At 40.0% G+C, this 18579-nt stretch overlaps 1 protein-coding gene across 4 annotated transcripts in view; it reads right to left on the reverse strand.

Moving 5' to 3' along the window:
• Positions 1-18575, reverse strand: part of LOC119861767 (transmembrane 9 superfamily member 2-like) — a 33263-nt gene extending 14688 nt beyond the window's left edge. Inside the window, exons 1-8 of one of the 4 annotated variants that reach the window (XR_005295023.2) lie at positions 16221-18575; positions 15815-16022; positions 15399-15526; positions 12833-12924; positions 10042-10174; positions 8529-8642; positions 8289-8346; positions 698-1682 (exon numbers count right to left, since the gene is read on the reverse strand). Coding sequence is in view for 1 of the 4 variants with exons in the window: in XM_043492418.1 (XP_043348353.1) it covers positions 1511-1682; positions 3216-3308 (265 nt within the window). In the remaining 3 variants the exon portion in view is untranslated. Of the gene's footprint in view, positions 1-697; positions 1683-3215; positions 3444-5790; positions 5939-8288; positions 8347-8528; positions 8643-10041; positions 10175-12832; positions 12925-15398; positions 15527-15814; positions 16023-16220 lie in introns of those variants that run through there. The other 3 variants (XR_006274270.1, XR_006274271.1, XM_043492418.1) reach the window with 3 other exon arrangements.
• Between the last annotated feature and the right edge of the window lie 4 nt (positions 18576-18579).

Here is an 18579-nt window from a genome sequence, read left to right on the forward strand (position 1 = left end):
AGAGACTCAGAGCAATACTCTGTAACAACAGAAACAGCAGCCAGAGACTCCCCGCCCTTTTGTTGTATTCATCTCGCTTTGTTAACAATTGTGATTAAAATAGAGATAGAGGATGTATGGGGATGGATGCTTGGTGTGGATAATAACTGAATGATCAGGGAGGTGCCAGCCTAAGAATCCAGTGTCCATCGGCCGAAGAAGGCGTCAAGTGGAAATAACCAGAGAACCCCCGGAGGGCAGACTGGAATGCACCCTACAGCCTCAAGAATGGGAGAACCGAAGAACAAGATAACATCTGGCAGCACGGAGCCGTCAGGAATGTGCCATCTGCTGATTGATTCAGCAACAGCATGATGAAGCAATTCCCATAGACTGGCATAGGAAGAAATTCCTATAAAAATGGACTCTAGAAAGTGAGAACTTTGGGGTCTGATTCTGCAAACCAACTTCCAGGAGCATCAGATGTGCATCTGACAAGGCCCTGCTCCCTCCTCATGTCCAGGCCACCTGGCCAGTGGCTTGGCACGAGCAACTCTAAGGCTGGTAACTATGATAACAAACTTGCCAAACCTGTGTGTGTATATGAATGAATGTGTGAATAAATATGAGATTGAATGGAATGTTATAGCTATAACTAACTGCTTACTATGATTCTTTCTGTATTCACAATAAATGTGGTATTTTGCCTTTTCCCCCTTTAATAAGATCCTGCTGTTTTTATTTTATCGGTATAACAAAATAAATTGAAAATAAAAATTTCCAGTCCCTATACACTGCGTGTAACATTTGCAGTTTAAAACCTTTACGTTTAGTAATAGTTATATTTAGCATTTAGATCACTTTACATTTTCAAAACCTTTTACAAATATTATCTGTTGTAAGGATTAATTAGGTAAGTGTTAGCCCTATTTTACACACTGTGAACACACATCAAGATGTTGAGTGACTTGCAACAGTTAGTGCCAGTGTCAGGATTAAATCTTCCAGTCCCACATTCATCCTTCTAGCAAAGGCCGTTCTCATTTTTAGTCTCAGTTTCTTACCTTTCATTTACATTCATTATATGTATATGTGTGTGAGTGTGTGTGTGATCAGCAATCAGCATTCCTTTCATTTTGTGACTTCCTAAGTAATTTCCAATATAAAAGCTTTTCTGTCAAGGACACTTTGAAAATGTAAATCTATAATGTTCTTAGGTCACTGTTACACTAGCATGCAATAATCAAGGAAACTCAACAAGTTAGAAAAGAATCGCTGCAAATTAGATTGTAGATCTTCAAGTCAGGAACAATAAGTTATCTGTACTATTATGTCGCTAGCGTACATATTTTTGGGTGCTGTAAAGTGAGTGAATAATGGTAGCAGCAGACTCGAACCATATTTAATATCAAAATTGCTGGTTTCTTCCAAGCAAGTGTTTCAACTTGACTCTGGCTAGAATGATCAGAAAACAGCAACCCAGAAGTCCTGAAACCACTGCATTGAATTTCACCAATAATGCTGCACTTACCTGTAAAAAGGAAAAATATCAAAACCATGATCATAGTATACCCAAAGTATAAAATGGTACTAGCAGTTCCCGTTATTTGGAGTTCAGAGAAGAAGTAATGAACCGCATAGATAAAAAGATAAACAGTTGTAAAGCTGCTCATTAAGAAAAATCTCCACCACCAATGATAATCCTGAAAGAAATAATAAACCATTTCAGGAAAAAATTCAAGTACAAAACTAAAACTGCACTTTTATCATTTCAAAGCAAAGCATTATTTACAAGTCTAAGAAAGATGAAATTAATTCTTGGCATATTTATACACTCATAATCTTGCTTAAACTCCTTTTTATTAAAATTATGTTTTTCCAATTGCTATTTCTTTCTCAAAATGAATTCTGTCAGGATGTTTAAAGTATGAATGTGAAATTCTGTTATCCACGATCAAGACTGTATTTAGGGTTTTTCTGGTAACTGTAGAAACTGGGGAACTACAGCAAATGTCTCTTCAGTCTACAAAGTCTCAGGAGAACGTGCCGGGAACTAAATTGTAATTTTTTTTTTTTTTTAGATTTTAAAAAGTTGCAGAATTATACATTTTCACAAGAAAACTAAGTTTGTATCTACATAGGGTAATGTGTTAGCAAGTAACTATTAATTTATTAAAACAATAATTTTACAGGCCTGTAGCAGCTCTCATCCTCAATTATTCCAAAGCACTTTGCAAATATGGTACAAATATCCACCACAGAGATGTAGACACAAGAGGCAACACGGTAGTAGTTTAACAGCACAGCACAACTAGAGTACTCAAAAATGGAAATGAAGACAGTATGGCTGAGGACCAAATCTTCAAAAGACTGCAAAGACTGCCAACATACACACCCCTCGATGAAGGAAGGGACAGGTGCATACCTATGTTAGGTGGCAAACAAAGTTAAGCAAATTTAGTACTGAAGCTGCAGGATAACTAAGTTATGCTGTGGCCAGAGTATCTGAAACCTCAAGTCATGATTTACAGGGAATAGTCACTAATGGGACTTTATTCTTGTACTGTTATTTTAAATACATACAGTTGAGAATTTGCAAGTGTCAATTTTTTTGCAAAAGTGTTAGTGAAATCAGATCCAAAGCTTTCTTTAAACCACAATAATTATTTTGTTGGAGATCGCTAGAAAATTTTTAAAATAGCCTTTTTCAGTAGGGACAAAATTACTGAAACCATACACTACAAAATACCTCATCCACGGTCAATTTGAAAACAACATCTCTTCCCCTTTATAAAGCCTACAAAGTTGAGCACTGACATGTTATGCCCAACAGTTGCCTTAAGTCAAGCTGTTTATAACATTAAAAAGTATACCTCTGCCAGAACAGCTTGTTTCCTGTTTTGTGGCTCCTCTACCATTCCAGTACCATTCCAGTGTGTAAAATGAGAGCACTGGTAGCTGCTAGCTCCAGTTGCAGTGACAAGGCAGAAATTGCCTTTTTTTAAAATTTAACTGGTATATATTACAAAACATAGGGCAATAACATAACCAGGCCAAAGGTACATACAATCGATATACAGAATCCTTACAATACATCCACATAGTCTACAGTGTCCAGCATTTTACAGAGGTGGCCCTGCATAGGCATTCTTGCAAACTTCACTCTGACATATCCCAGCTAACTATGCATTGTGCTGTCATGATATATGCATCAAAATAATATGTTCATTATTTACCTCTGCACATAGATGGAAATAGCATAGCAAGACTGTAGCCTCAGAACACATAAGAAGAAGAATTATAAATACTAAGAACAGGAAACCAAACATGTTGTATATTTGATGGGACCTAAACACACACAAAAGAAATCCGTGTCAAATTAGTTTTCACTCTTTTTGTTATATACTCAAGAACTAAGCTCATCAGAAAACGTCACAGTCTTTGTCTGCATTGTTGACATACTCCTACAAAACTTCAGCCTGTACCTGCTATACCTCACCTTCATGTGTAATTACGCTACTTACACAATTTCATTTTTAAAGTCAGGGGAGGGACAACTCAAAGCTGTAGCATAGTTTTGTAAAACAATTAGACCCTGACTACACAGGCCAGGGAAATCATTTGTTTCCCCTCATCTTTCTGTCAAGGACTGCTCTTACTAGAAAAGTAGTATCATAATTTCAAATCTCAAGGCCTTCTGAGCCCTACTGCTCCACTGGCTCTCTCTTGTGCCTCTCTCCAGCTTGACATCTGGCTCCTTCACATTGCTGCAATTAGTCTTCCACCTGTCTATTTCACCATGCTACACCTTCTAACAGTTGCTCTTCCACTCCCAGAGTTCTATCCCTAGACAAACCAATCTTACTCCAGTCCAAGGGTCATCTAAACACTTAACCATGCAAAAATGCACCCTTTCCTCCCAAGTGTATAAATATCATCTTGTTTATGAGATGAAGGAGGAAGAATTAACTCATATGTAATAATTAGAAGGCTGCAACTACTACAATTTAAGAGATCTGCGAAAAAGGGAATACTGGCAAACTCCTAATGTCTCCCTCCTGAATTTTCGCTCATTCTGTCTGTAATGGTGTTTAGTATTTTTAACTAAATACTAAGGCCAATATCAAGGTGTCTGTTTGAAAGTTGCCTACATTTTTCAAACGTGTCTCATCTTACCACAATCAAGACCCGGGTTGAGGACGACTGGTGAAAGGTGAATAAATGCCCCACAGTATATTTTACTCTCTATATATTTAAACCTTGCTATCTTATTCCTGTAGAACATCCTTCTGAGTGGATGTAATATCAGGATATGGAGTGTACATTGGACCTCAATAATCTAGCATATTAGGTATTTTTCATATGACAATCAAATGCTAAGTGTAACGTTTGGGTTATGTCTGTACTATGAATAGCTACACTGGTCAAATACTTTTATGCAAAACTAAAACAAACTGCATGTTAACCATGTTCCTGAATTTTGTTGCAGCCCTGTGAAATCCAAGGTCTTGGCCTGATTCAGAAACACAGTTGAAAACAGTTTTGTCCTCCTTATCATGCAAGACCACCACAGTGTTTTAACTGTGTCAAGGGTCTATCAAATTTTAATAGAGTCCTGCAACACATTAAGGCCCATTATACCATGAAAAATTAATGTATAAGGCCAATTATGATAACGCTCTCACATTAGTGCTTCTCTTTTGATCTTCCTGGTTCCAGGCAAAATGCAAAATAAATGTATTGACTTAAAGTTCTCAATAAAGGCAAGAAGTTTTATTTTTAATTGTATATATTATATGCTTAGATTCTGAAGAATTCTGAAAAGTCTTCAGCAAGACCATCAATCCTAGGAGTTTGTGGATTTTTCTGACTCCACTGTTTGGGAATCTCCATGTACTTGTCCATTTTTTGGTTTGTTATACCAAACTTGAGCTGACAGCCCAGCCTGCCTATCAAGTAAAGATACAATACTCACCAAATACTGTTTAGAATGAAAAAAAGCTGAATAAAAATACAACCAAATAGCAAAATGTCACCCATGATTATACCAGGCAACGACTTTGTGAAAAACGACTGCTCCGGGATCTGACAAGAAATCTGGTTTATATGAACAGGGTGTTCAATAGGCTTTGAGAGAAATTAATACAATTAAAAAAAGACAAATACCTTGTTACTATGTTATTTACAGTTAAGATATGAAAGTGTTAAAGGAATCAAAGACACTTAAGATGATTTTTTCCTTATATCAACTCCTAGGAACTTGACATTTTTAACTCTCCCATTATATTCATCCATAAACTGTGCCACAAGCCACTGAGCTAAACCACATCTCTAAAGATTACAGACTAGTGCACAAACCAACAAACAGTGATTTTTAGACACTCCATTTCAGTGGTGACCTAGCAAATTTCAACATGCAGCAGGGAGAGGTCTTTATTTAGTTTTTCATGGACTCACTGATTTTCTTCTAGATGTGTTAACAATTCAGAGGACTGTAGCTCACAAACTGCGTAGGCAAGAGGAATGTCAATAAGTTTGTGTTCTTAAAAGAGAGACTCCAAATGGCCAGAAAAATATTTTGAAAATCAGTTTGTATTCTTGTCTACCATACAAAAATTAGAAGTTGAAAAACAGTTCATTTCAGAATGGACAGCCATATGCATCTTAGCCAAATTTTGGTGTTTTGATGTTGACAGCTAACACACTAACTCTGCATGAATAAATACTTGATGTTAGAACAGAAAAGTATTATACTGAGTGGCAGATAAGACACACTTAAACGATGCACTCAAAAACTACCTTTTCTTTGAATCCAAAATATGCACCAATAAAGGTTAATGGGACAGAAATTCCAAACCACATTGCCAGGATAGCAACCAGTGTGCCAAAGGGGATGGCAGCTGATGATCCCTTCAACCACAGAATAAGATTTATAATGAAGAAATCAGCAAAGACAATTCTGGGGAAAAAATAAAACCAGAATTTTCTCACTAGCAGCATAAAATCAGAAGAGAATTAAATATTTTAGGTGGTTCATAAAACTAAAGGTTTATGAATATTCACTTGTAGTCTATTTCATTCTCTATTTATGCCATATTGTTTCCCCACTAATTCATAAAAAGTGGTAATTATTATAAGGCCCTTGTGACAGCTAATTGTCTCTAATCTTTAGAGGTCTTTTAGCAAACACTCCCTTGACTGTACTGTACTTTGCCAGCCCTTCCTTTCCCATCACAGCTCATTGTCTATTAATGTCTTTAAATAGCTCTTTTCTAATGACCAGTTCCTTATACCAAATTCATTCAGTGCTGGCAAAACCCACTGTTCACGATACCACAAGCCATATTAAAGTGAACGCACTAGGAGGGCTACCATGGGCTAATCTTAAGAAGAGTTTATTGTTACAAGCTAATCTCTCTTCAGCCATGGGACACAATACATAAAAAACAAACAACCCCCCCCAAAAACACATCATACCTTTGTACTATTTTAAGAAATTCACAGTTTCAGAAGGAGCTATGTTACTGAAGCATTATTTCTTCAGTTTAATCCGTGGGATACCTTCCATTTTAAATCCTCTTCTCGACAATCTTCTTGCACTTTTAGTGTAGAATTGTGTCACAAAGCAAACAACTTCCCCACCCCATTTTATTCTCCTAAACCCTCCCTTCAAAAGAAAAAAAATACACCACAACAAAATGTTTTTAAAAAGACTTACAAACTTTTATTTTGGAAATTAACAAAATCTAAGTCCTGCTCTCTTGCATCCTCTCCACCTGCTTTCTGAAAATCCCTTCAACTAATGAGACTGAAACCCAGTTTTAATTATTTGAGAGAAGTGATTAAGATTTCAAACATGTCCCATCCTATAGTAAAGCAATAAAATACCAAGGAACCTCATCTGGGAACCTGCAAGGATTCCCACCACCCAGGTACAAGAGAATCATCAGTCTCAGAGAGGGTCACTGCCAAATGAACCACTCACTAGGACTCATTATGGAAGAATTCTTGAAGCAGAATTTACACTAGTCTCAGAGGAAGCTACACATTCGACTGTATTGAACAACGTCATGCAAAACGAAAGCAGTGGGCAAGCCATTGTACAAATGGTTCCTAGATACTTCCGAAAGTAACATCCTAAAAATGTGTAATCAAATGCAGTTAAAGCAAACCCTGCATGGTGTATTTTAGACCTTGTCCATGTCAGTAATCCAATCTCTGCTTCTCCCCTTCCCAGGGTTCAAAAAAGAACTAGATAAATTCATGGAAGATGATGGCTATTAGCCAGGATGGGCAGAAATGGTGTTCCTAGCCTCTGTTTGCCAGTAGCTGGGAATGAGCGACAGGCAATGTATCACTTGATGATTATCTGTTCTGTTCATTCCCGCTGGGGCACCTAGCAATTGGCAACTTTTGGAAGACAGGATACTGGGCTAAATGGACCTTTTGTCTGAACCAGTATGGCTGTTCTTATGTTATAGTCTTATTTTTGACATAAAAATAATTTTGTTTAAAATACCAATGTCCCTATTACATAGTTTCACCAGAAGAACATTCCAATATGTTCAAAATACAAAGACAAGATAAAGTATTTGTAGCACATTAGTAAGGAACTAAACCTACAATCTAAGATCTAACCCTATTTCCCCTATACTAAGGGTGAATAGTGTGACAGACTTCAATGGGGGTAGGATCTAGCCCTGATTTATAAAGGTGCTCTAGACAGAAGAGCCTTTCCAAAAAGCCACCATAATAAGCCACACATTCACAATGAAATATAGTCCCTATTAATGTTAACACGAGTATCTAGAAAATAATCAATGCTGTAGTCTAAGAGCAGTTGTATTGCGTCAGAATTAATTACACCAGCCACAATACAATTCTAAGTCAATGGCTCACAAACTTTTCCATGCCATGTCTTCATGTTACCAAAAAAAAACCCCACACACTCCCCAAAACAAAAAACAAAAACAAAACAAATCACATTTTTCAGGCCCCACCTCCATAGTGTTTGGATCCTCCTCCCTCCTACTTAAGGGAGGGTGGTCGTGACCCCCAGGTTGAGAAGCCATTTTCCACAACATTATGCAATTTGCAAACTCTCCAAATGCAGGAGATTTACAAGCTTTTCTTCCCACTCTAAGATGTTCTGTATAGAAAGGAAAATAAAGTAGGGAAGCAATAAAGGCAACGGCACAGCCCTTGAAAGAGTTCTGTGCTAAGAAATCAGTATTTTTCTTTATTTGTGGTAATTGAGTTATATACAGGAAAGAACAATTTCGTAAGAGTAAGGAACAAAAAGTACTAACCCAGGGCACAACAGAGCTGTCAGCAAAACATTTGTCTTCCACTTTTCACCTCAAAATGCTGAAGAATAAGTAAAAATCATTACTAGAGTTTCAAATGTAACACCTCATAAATATTTTGCAGTATGACAGCAAGGAGCAGATCTAATTTCCGAGACACCAGCTCCAACTTGAATTACATATAATGCCTGGCAATGCAGAATTTAACATGCTGTATCATACGAAATAAGCAATGGTACTTACTCTTATACATTCTAGCAGATACATAATCAGCAGGAGTTCCCAGCAAGACCCACAGTACAACTGCACAGGTCATCAAAGCTCCTTGGTTGGCAGGAGAAAGAAAGCTAAGGCAAGCTAGAACGAAAGATGTGAAAAGAAAGAATAAGCCATTTGTCAACACATTTTATTAGCATATTGTAGAATATAAGCCACAGCGCACAGATTTATCAAGTTCACTGGCAGACAGCATAGGCATACATCTGCACACATTCTGACTAGTCACAAGTGCACACCACTGTGGGCATAACTCTGAACCAAATGCTTGTATATTTTCACCTCATACTCAACAAGCTAAGATTCCTGTGGCTAAACGGCTTCAAGAGAGGCACATGGTTGAAGTCTCTGCTCCTCCAACAACTATGCCATGAGATTTCAGCTTGGAAACCAGCTTTTAAAAGCTTAAAGAATGATGCTTCTGTAAGAGTACATTTACTGCACAGGGAACCATAATAGTTTAATACATGCCATAAGAGTCGTCCAAGAAAAGTAGGCCCAGAGTAGTAAAAAGCAATGATTTAAGTTTTAAAAAGATAGTTATAAGAAGCATGAAGATGACAAGATTGGATCTTCAAGTAACTGATTTAGAAACTTCGAACTCCAAACAAAGGCTATCACAACTATCACGATGGACAATGCTTAACGTCGAGGACCATCTTAAAAATAAGGTCCCTATCTTTAAAAAGGCGGGGGTCTAAGTTCTTGAACAAACTATAAGGGCAACTCCAGAGTTTAAAGAAAGTTACTCAATTGTAGTCTCTGCAACCTCCATCTAGAAGCTTCTTTTTGAAGAAAAACATCTTTGTTATTGACTACTTATATGGTACTAGTGGTATGTGAAATTGTTGTAGTTGGAAAGAGACTCCAAGAGTGTCATGGATTTGGAAGGACTGATTTATGAAGGCACAAAAAGGTAAGTTGTTATTATACTTACATTTAAACATATTAGGAACAGAGAAAAGGATGTTGAATTAGAACTCTGAAAAGTAATGCTCTGTGTGAAATGTTAAGTTAGCTAGGAATGAAGTGAGTTTGGGGGGATGACATATTTACATATTTTGATAATATACCAAAGAAAAGCAGTGGTCTGTATCAGAGTGAGAAGAAGTTAAATGGAATGGTAAGACAAAGTTGTCATTTTCACTGTTAAAAATAACTAAGTTTCTAAAGTCTGAGGCAGCAAAACCTTAAAAAGGGATTTGTCATGGGACCACTTCACTTCTTTAGCTCTAGAGCATGTGAATTAGCCCTCAATAGAGAGATGCTACGATAATGATCAAAACACTACTATTTGCAATAGTGTTATTGCAGACATCTGGGTCATTACTATAGGCAAGTGTATTTTTCTTTTCTTAAATAAAGGACTTTGCTACCAGTAAAAAAAGATAGACAGCTATGCCAGAAATCATTTCATGTTTCTTACAATTTCACGAATAGATTGTAAGTAAGTAATTTTCATAAACCTAATGCTACTTACATAGAATAATAAATGTCATAATGAAAATTTGCGTTCCTTGACCCAAGAAGACGGATAACAGCATTCCCTTCCTTGGAGATCTAAATACATCTCCATGAACCAACTTCCAACCAAATTCCTCTTGAGCATCTTCCTGCATAATAGCAACATCTTTATTAAATATACATAATTCAGCAGTGAATTAATATAAGCAAGAAGTGAAACATGTTTTCAAAGTTTGATTAACTTTCAGTTTGGCTCCAAAGATAGACTAATTGTATTGATTCATCACTCACTGATTTTACAATCCCCTCATGGTTTACTGGAAGAAAAAGGCAAGATTTATCATGAAAATACTTGCCTTTGAGAGTGACAGAGAAACAAACACTGTAATTAACAAAGATCCTCCTAAGACAAATGCAAATGTAAAGCAAAACAAAGCATTCCATTTAATTCCACTTGAAATACAGCAGTTCACATTGGTTTAAATATTTCTCTCTTTTGCTTGTCTTAAATACCAGTGTACCTGGTATTTAAGTTGTACTTAAATATATAATATGTATGTAATATATAATATAATATAAAATATAATACAATATATAAAATATAATACGTAATATATAACAGTGGTTGCAAAAGTGCTCTATATGGTCATTTTTGATCAGAGAACATCACAGTAGCTCTTACCATGGCCCAGCTCTGCGTGGCCAGGAGGCGGAGCCTCGGGGGAAGTGGAGCAGGGGCAGGGCCTTGTGGTAAGAGATGGGGGGCCTCAGGGGAAAAGGGGTTGCAGCAAGTCTGAAGCAATGCAGACACCACCAACAAGGGTGATAGGGTGTTCCTGAGTAAAGGAGGAGGAAGAAGTTGGAGGATAGGAAACCTTGTGTTTTGGAGAAGACTGAATAAATGTGACCCCACAAAGAGAACTCTTGTTTTAAATATTCCAGGCTGAGAGTAAGTCATTGCAAGGACCTTAGAGGGAAGGGAAGGGTGCCTGCAGGGCCACCTCAAGGCCCCAAGGAGCACTCTGGGGTGGCACCCATGCGCAGGGACATGGCCAGAGTGTGCTGTGCTCTTGGAAGCCATTAAAATCAGGCGGAGGTCAGCCCATCCCCCAGGCTGCTCTAAATTCCACTGAGGCCAGGACAGAACAGGTCAGCAAATCAAACCTCTGTAACTGGCTCCTTGCCATCTCCGCTCTCTACAGCATGGCAGGAAGGGGAGCTCTGCAGGTGCAGCAGAGAAGCCATCTGGGCCTGTCAACAATCAGATGACTGGAAGGCTGGTCCTGTGGTCTGGGCACTGCTCTGCGACTCAAGACAGGTGGGTTTAATTCCCTCCATGGGCAAACCATTGACTGTCTCTGGTGGATAATATCCCAGCCCCGCCTTATAGTGATGGCAGGAGGATAAATACATTCAAGGTGCTCAGATAGTCTAAGGTCAGGGTTCCACAGAGCAACGCCCCTGACATTTGTTTTTAAAAGGCCTCTGACCACAGCCTCCTGTGAAAGGTGGCTTCTGGGATCCCCATGATTATAGTACCTTATTTGTGGCAGAAATGCCAGATTTCATGGGTGACAGCAAGGGATAGGAGTGGATTTCCGAGAAAAGATTTGGAATGTCATGGGGTCTAAAATCACGCCTCATCAATCTATTAGAATTCTTTGAGGGGCTCAAAATCATGTGGACAAGGGAGTTGAAGTGAGCTATAGCTCATGAAAGCTTATGCTCAAATAAATTTGTTAGTCTCTAAGGTGCCACAAGTCCTCCTTTTCTTTTTGTGAATACAGACTAACACGGCTGCTACTCTGTAAATTGTACATAGTGACATCTGCTGGAAATGCCTGAACTGGCAGCAATTATCTGCTCTTGCTGAGAGAAGAGATGTCTGAAATGCATAACGCATTTTGTAAATTACTGAAAAAAGCTGATGTTACAATTCCAATTTAGCCTTAACATTTAAACACAAATGTTAATACACAGCAAGCTCATGCAAGTAGTAAAATCAAAGAATCTAAGGCGGATTGGATGGCTCAAGAGAAAAGTAATACATTATAGAGCATTGTACCTCAAGGTTATAGATCCAAGTCAACTTCAACTGGGTGGAAAACGAAAGCTGTTGTATGACAGCTGTATGATTGCCTTCACCAAATGAACTAGTGCTCTCAGTTCAGTTCCTAGTAGACAGGAGTCTTATATCACAAAAACAAACCCTAATTACCATATTTTTAGGATAGGCTGAACAGAGGCAACAAGTTTTGAAACAACAGGGAAACTGAACCTAGGATGTGAGGATAGGAGGTTACTTTTCAGGTAGGGGTAAAGGCACATTTGCAAGTATGATTGGCTACTGCCCTGTGCTGTATTAGGTGAAATAAGGACTGATAGTCTTTGAAAACAATCTCCCTCTTTATCAAGTAGTTAACTTAGTGCTTGGAAGAGCCTGGGCAAAATTATAATGAGGGCATTTTCAAATCAGATAAGACAGAAACTCAGCTGGAAAGGACTAAAAATACGCTCACTTTAAGGCTCTCCTACCACCAAAGGTTTCAGAGTAGCAGCCGTGTTAGTCTGTATTCGCAAAAAGAAAAGGAGTACTTGTGGCACCTTAGAGACTAACAAATTTATTAGAGCATAAGCTTTCGTGAGCTACAGCTCACAAAGTTCAGCTTGCACTGTTATTCATAAAACTAATATTCATAAAACCGTTAAAATAGTGCAAATGTTTATACTAGACAAATATAACTGCCAGAAAGAACCTGGATCCAAACAATTTAGGGGACTGGTTACAAAAAGATTAATATGCCTACCTCAAATCAATTCCAGTTTGTTCGTGAATTCACCAGGAATCTCCATAGGGGGACCTCCACAATTTAAATTGTTTTTATCCATATGTTTGTAGCTAGCAAGACAGAAATTTTAAAGATTCATACCTGTTGACAGGGTAGAGAACTTCACAATTATTTAAAAGTAATTAAGACACTCGTGAAAAATTTAGCCATCTACTTTTTCGCACCAGCTATACAATTTCTTTATTGAGAACAGGCTTTTGTTGCCAACAATCAAAATGGACATGGTCTCTCTGCACATGTGAAGAATTTGGGTTTAAGGTTTTAGAAAGTTTGAGAAAATGTATTTCAGCCATTTTGGATTATGAGAATAATAGGAAAATAGATCTCCTGTTACTCAACATTCTTGCTGCAGCCAAAACTGATGTGAAGAGAAAGTTAAAACACACCAGAGAAATTGCCTTCACTGAAGAGAACACTCAGTTGCCATTAATGAGTCAGTTTTTATCATCAGTGAACATGAGAATGGCCATAAAGGGTCAGGCCACTGGTCCATCTAGCCCACTATCCTATCTTCCAACAGTGGTCAATGCCAGAGGCTTCAAAGGGAATGAACAGAACAGGGAAATCATCAAGTGATCCCCTATCATCCAGTCCCAGAAACTGGCAGTCAGAGGCCTAGGGACACCCAAAAGATGTAGTTGCATCCCTGACCATCTTGGATAGTAGTCAATGATGGACTTATCCTCCAGGAACTTATCTAAATTCTTTTTTGGACCCAGTTATAATTTTGGACTTCAAAACATCCTATGGCAATGAGTTCCACAGGTTGACTGTGTGTTGTATGAAGAAGTACTTCCTTTTGTTTTAAACCTACTGACTATTAATTTAATTGGATGACCCCTGGTTCTTGTGTTCAGCGAAGGAGTAAATAACACTTCCTTATTCACTTTCTTCACACCATTCATGATTTTATAGACTTCTATCAATTCCCCCCTTAGCTGTCTCTTGTCCAAGATGAACAGTCCCAATCTTTTTAATCTCTCCTCACATGGAAGCTGTTCCATATCCTTAATCAATTTTGTAGCCATTCTCTATATCTTTTCCCTTTCCAATGTATCTCTTTTGAGATGGGCGTGACCAGAACTGCACATATTATTCAAGGTGCAGGCATACCTCACATTTATGTATGGGCATTATGATAATTACTGTCTTATTATTAATCCCTTTCTTCATGGTTCCTAATATTGTTAGCTTTTTTGACTGCCACTCCACATTGAGCAGAAATTTTCAGACAACTATCCACAACTCCAAGATCTTTTCTCAAGTGGTAGCAATTAATTTAGACTCCATCATTTTATATGTATAGTTGGGATTATGTTTTCCAGCGTGAATTACTTTATATTTATCAACACTGAATTTCATGTGCCATTTTGTTGTCCAGTCATCCAATTTTCGGAGATTCCTCTGTACCTTTTTGAAGTCTGCTTTGGACTTAACTATCTTGAGTAGTTTAGTATCATCTACAAACTTTGGCACATCACAGTTTATCCCTTTTTTCAGATCATTTATAAATATGCTGAACAGCACTGGTCCCAGTACAGATCTGTGCAGGACACCACTATTTACCTCACTCCATTCTAAAAACTGACCATTTATTCCTACCCTTTGTTTCCTGTCTTTTTACCAGTTACTGGACCATAAGAGGATCTTCCCTCTCATACCATGACTGCTTACTTTGCTTAAGAGTCTTTGATGCGGGACTTCGTCAAAGGCTTTCTGAAAATCCAAGTGCATGATATCCACTGTATCCCTTTTGTCCACATGTTTGTTGATCTCCTCCACGAATTCTAATATATTAGTGAGGCATGATCTCTCTTTACAAAAGCTGAGTTACGACACTTTTCAAATGGTGCCCTGTGTATATGGAGTATACTTCACACAAGGTTGTTTGCTAAGCTTGTGTCATGCAGCCAAAGAAAGCCCATCCTGTGTGCTGGAAAGCATATTGCAAGTTCATTGGACTTGGATAGCCCTGCTATGACATATCTTAGAAACTTTGCAGCAGGGAGAGGCTACAAAGTAGAGCTCTTAAGGTTTTCATGAGAAGGACTCTCTCCTACAAATCTACCAAGGAACCCCTGAACACTGTGCTGTTTAGCTAACTAGCTCCATAATACAGAAATTACACTCACCATTACATATTTACAAGGAAGCCAAGCTGCAAAGCTTTAGAACACAGCTTCTTTATAAAGACTTAGGCTATCCCATATACAAAATACATCAAGAGAAAAAATGATAAAATTAAGGTTGTACTGTCAAGGCAAGGAATTACTGGATTAAGGAGTAAAACCACAGCAGGCCAACAACCCTTTAGGACTTTAGGGTTTTCAGAGAAAAACACAGGCTGGGTTTTCCGCAAAAAGTAAAGTCAGGAAGATGTAAATCTTTGAACACATTGATATAATAGTCAACAGAGCACAGACATTTCTTCAGAAAGACTGAAATTAGTTTACTTCAACTGTAATTTCTAGTTTCACTACCCAAGACACTGAAGCATATTAAAATGGCATGTATTAGGAATTACCTTTTTGGATCCAGTCTTGCCATTACCAGTCTTGCTCCAGGCCAGCTTTCATCTTTCCCACTATGGTACATGACTGTAATGTCAACATGGTTGAAGAGGTACGAAGTGTCCCTCTTGTGAAACTGAGACTGCAAAATATTACGTTTGAAAAACATTTCCAGTAGAAGAATAATACTGTAGTCAAAGATCTGAGTACTCCACAATAAAATAATATGGGGGTGGGGGACACACAGAGGGAATGGAGGAATGAGGAATATTTTGTATATTCTCAAAATAAAGATTATGAGGATAACAAATCCACAGAAGAAAATAAGGATAAAGAATAAACTTTGTATTCCACAAGGTTTACAACAGTCTACATCAGCATTGCAAAGTCATCATAAGAAGCTCCAGTGCAGATACAGAAGTCTACTCACTTTTTATCTCCATATAACCAGTGGTGAGCTGGAGCCGGTTCACACTGGTTTGCGTGAACCGGTTGTTAAATTTTGAAGCCGGTTTAGAACCGGTTGTTAAAGGGATCGGCAAACTCCATCCTGTCTGGCCCGCCTGAGCTCTTGGCTGGGGAGGCTCCCCTGAGAATCCCTTTTTAATTTTTGGTTTCAGAGTAGCAGCCGTGTTAGTCTGTATTCGCAAAAAGAAAAGGAGTACTTCTGGCACCTTAGAGACTAACACATTTATTAGAGCATAAGCTTTTGTGGGCTACAGCTCACGAAATGCATCTGATGAAGTGAGCTGTAGCTCACGAAAGCTTATGCTCAAATAAATTTGTTAGTCTCTAAGGTGCCACAAGTCCTCCTTTTCTTATTAATTTTTACTCACCCAGTGACGCTCCAGGTCTTCGGCAGCACTTCGGCAGCGGGCCCTTCACTCACTCCGGGTCTTTGGCGGCATTTTGGCTGCGGGTCCTTCACTTGCTCTGGGTTTTCAGCAGGCATTTCGGCGGAGGGTCCTTCAATGCCGCCAAAGACCCGGAGCGACTGAAGGACCTGCCGCGGAAGACCCAGAGCGAGTGAAGGAACCGGTTCTTCAGCTTTTGGCAGCTCATCACTGCATATAACCCACATTAACTGTTGCTCTTTGTCCCCCCTCTAGTGGCTAGAGCAGCGGTCCCCAAACTGTGGGGTGTATCCCCCTATGGGAACATGGAGGAACCTTTGGAAGGGCACGTGGGGGCCTGGGCCTATCCACATAGGGTGCACCCCTCAGCCCCTCTCCTCTGACCCCAACTCTGATCCACAGCCGCGTCCCCAGCTCCCAGCCCCATGCCTGGCCTCATTTGAGTTCCCCTTCCTGCCCTGCCCCTGCCCCCAGCCTCGGCCCCATTCCCAGCCTGGGGCAGAGGCTGGGGGTGGGGCCTGGAGCAGAGAAGCACATGGCCGCAGGCCTGAATGCCGGCCCGCACTGCGGCCCGGCTTCGCTCCCATCCCCAGCCTCAGACCCTGGCCACGGCTCCGACCCAAGCCCTGCTCCTGGTCCCAGACCTACCCCCAGCTGCAGCCCAAACCTCAGCCCCCTTACTTCTGTCCATCTCCCCAGCCCCACCCCGAGCCACAACTCTGCTTCCAATCCCAGCTCTGGGAGGAGTAGGGGGGCACCGTCAGTGGTAAGGAGGGGCATGACCCTCAAAAGTTTGGGGAACAATGGGCTAGAGCACAGAGATTTGAGTCTGCTATTATCTCTGATCTAACACATGTGGTTCTTCAGCTGAATAGTAAGTAAAAATGTCCTCTTCCCCTCATGCTTTGCTGCATAGATTAATCTGTCCTTGGCCTGAAAGCACTCAGATCAGTATTCCTTCAGGATTCCAACAAAATTAACCTTAGGGAGTTCTAGTGTTGAAATATCCTCTAGGATCCAATGACTCTGGATTCGTTTCTTTCCCCAATGACCAAGATCCTTGTATTATTCGCGCAGTGCTAGTTTTCCAACATTTTGCTACAACTCTCCAGTAACTGTATTTAGTCACTGTTTTGTTTTCTTTGGCATTTTGTGCAGTTTACGTGTTCTGGAGGCACTGAAAAATTAATTTGCTGCAGCAAGTGTGGGGTGAGATTCTGTGGCCTGCGTTTTGCAGGAGGTCAGACTAGATGATCAGAATGGTCCCTTCTGACCTTAGTATCTATCTATCTATGAATCTATGTACGTGGCAGAGGAGCATATGGCATTCACTTTGTGAGAAGAGAGAATGTTTTTCCATCCTTACGGAACTTGAAAATCTGCACGGATTTTATCCAAAACTTTATTAAAAATTCCCCTCGGCCAGAGCTTAAACATGAAGTTTTGACCTAAAATGTATTTCAGAAAGTTTAAACCCATGCTACACCAGGAAGTTATGTATGAAGCTATTTTGCCCTCACCCCGACCCGGAGTCAGTTCTCCTCCCCGTTGGCCGACATCCATAACCTCTTGTTCAGAGTTATGGACAACCTCCATTCCTGAGGCGTCCATAACTCTGAGGTTCCACGGTACAGCGCTAGCGCAGACCAGCCTTCAGAGAGGTGGATTTACTACAGCAACAAAAGAACCCCTTTCTGTGGCTCTAGTAAGTGTCTATACTACACCAAAACGGGGTGTAGATGAGGGCTTTTCGTCATGTCCAGGTGTAGCTGCACTACAGCCGCTCCAGTGGCACAGCCCTGGCAAGCATCCTTTCCTACAGCACCAGAAAGGGTTTTCCCATCCCTGTAGGTCAGTAGTTCTCAAACTGGTGGTCGGGACACCTCCGGGGGGTCACAACGTTATTACGTGGGGGAGTCACGAGCTGTCGGCCTCCACCCCAAACCCCGCTTTGCCTCCAGCATTTATAATGGTGTTAAATAGATTTAAAAGAGTTTTTAACGAATAAGGGGGAGGGGGTCGCACTCAGGGGCTTGCTACGTGAAAGGGGTCACCGTACAAGCGTTTGAGAGCCACTGCTGTGGGTAACCCATAGCCCTGAGAGGCACTAGCTGGGGCAGGGGAGAATCGTCCCCTCAATTTCGCTGCAGCCACAGCAGGGATTGGGTCGACACTAGGCCGAGCTAATGTTTTAAGTGCAGGCGAGGGCTGGGTCTGTGTGTGAGGCCCACGCATCGGGATCAGGCTGGCTCTAGGGCCCTGCGTTTCCCCCCTGGAGCAGGCAATCGCCCCCCCCCTCCCCCCCACAAAAGAACGCTCCTTATCCCCAGCTCCTACAACG

Source organism: Dermochelys coriacea, chromosome 9 (assembly GCF_009764565.3).
Source record: "Dermochelys coriacea isolate rDerCor1 chromosome 9, rDerCor1.pri.v4, whole genome shotgun sequence".
In the NCBI taxonomy this organism is placed as follows: Eukaryota; Metazoa; Chordata; order Testudines; family Dermochelyidae; genus Dermochelys; species Dermochelys coriacea.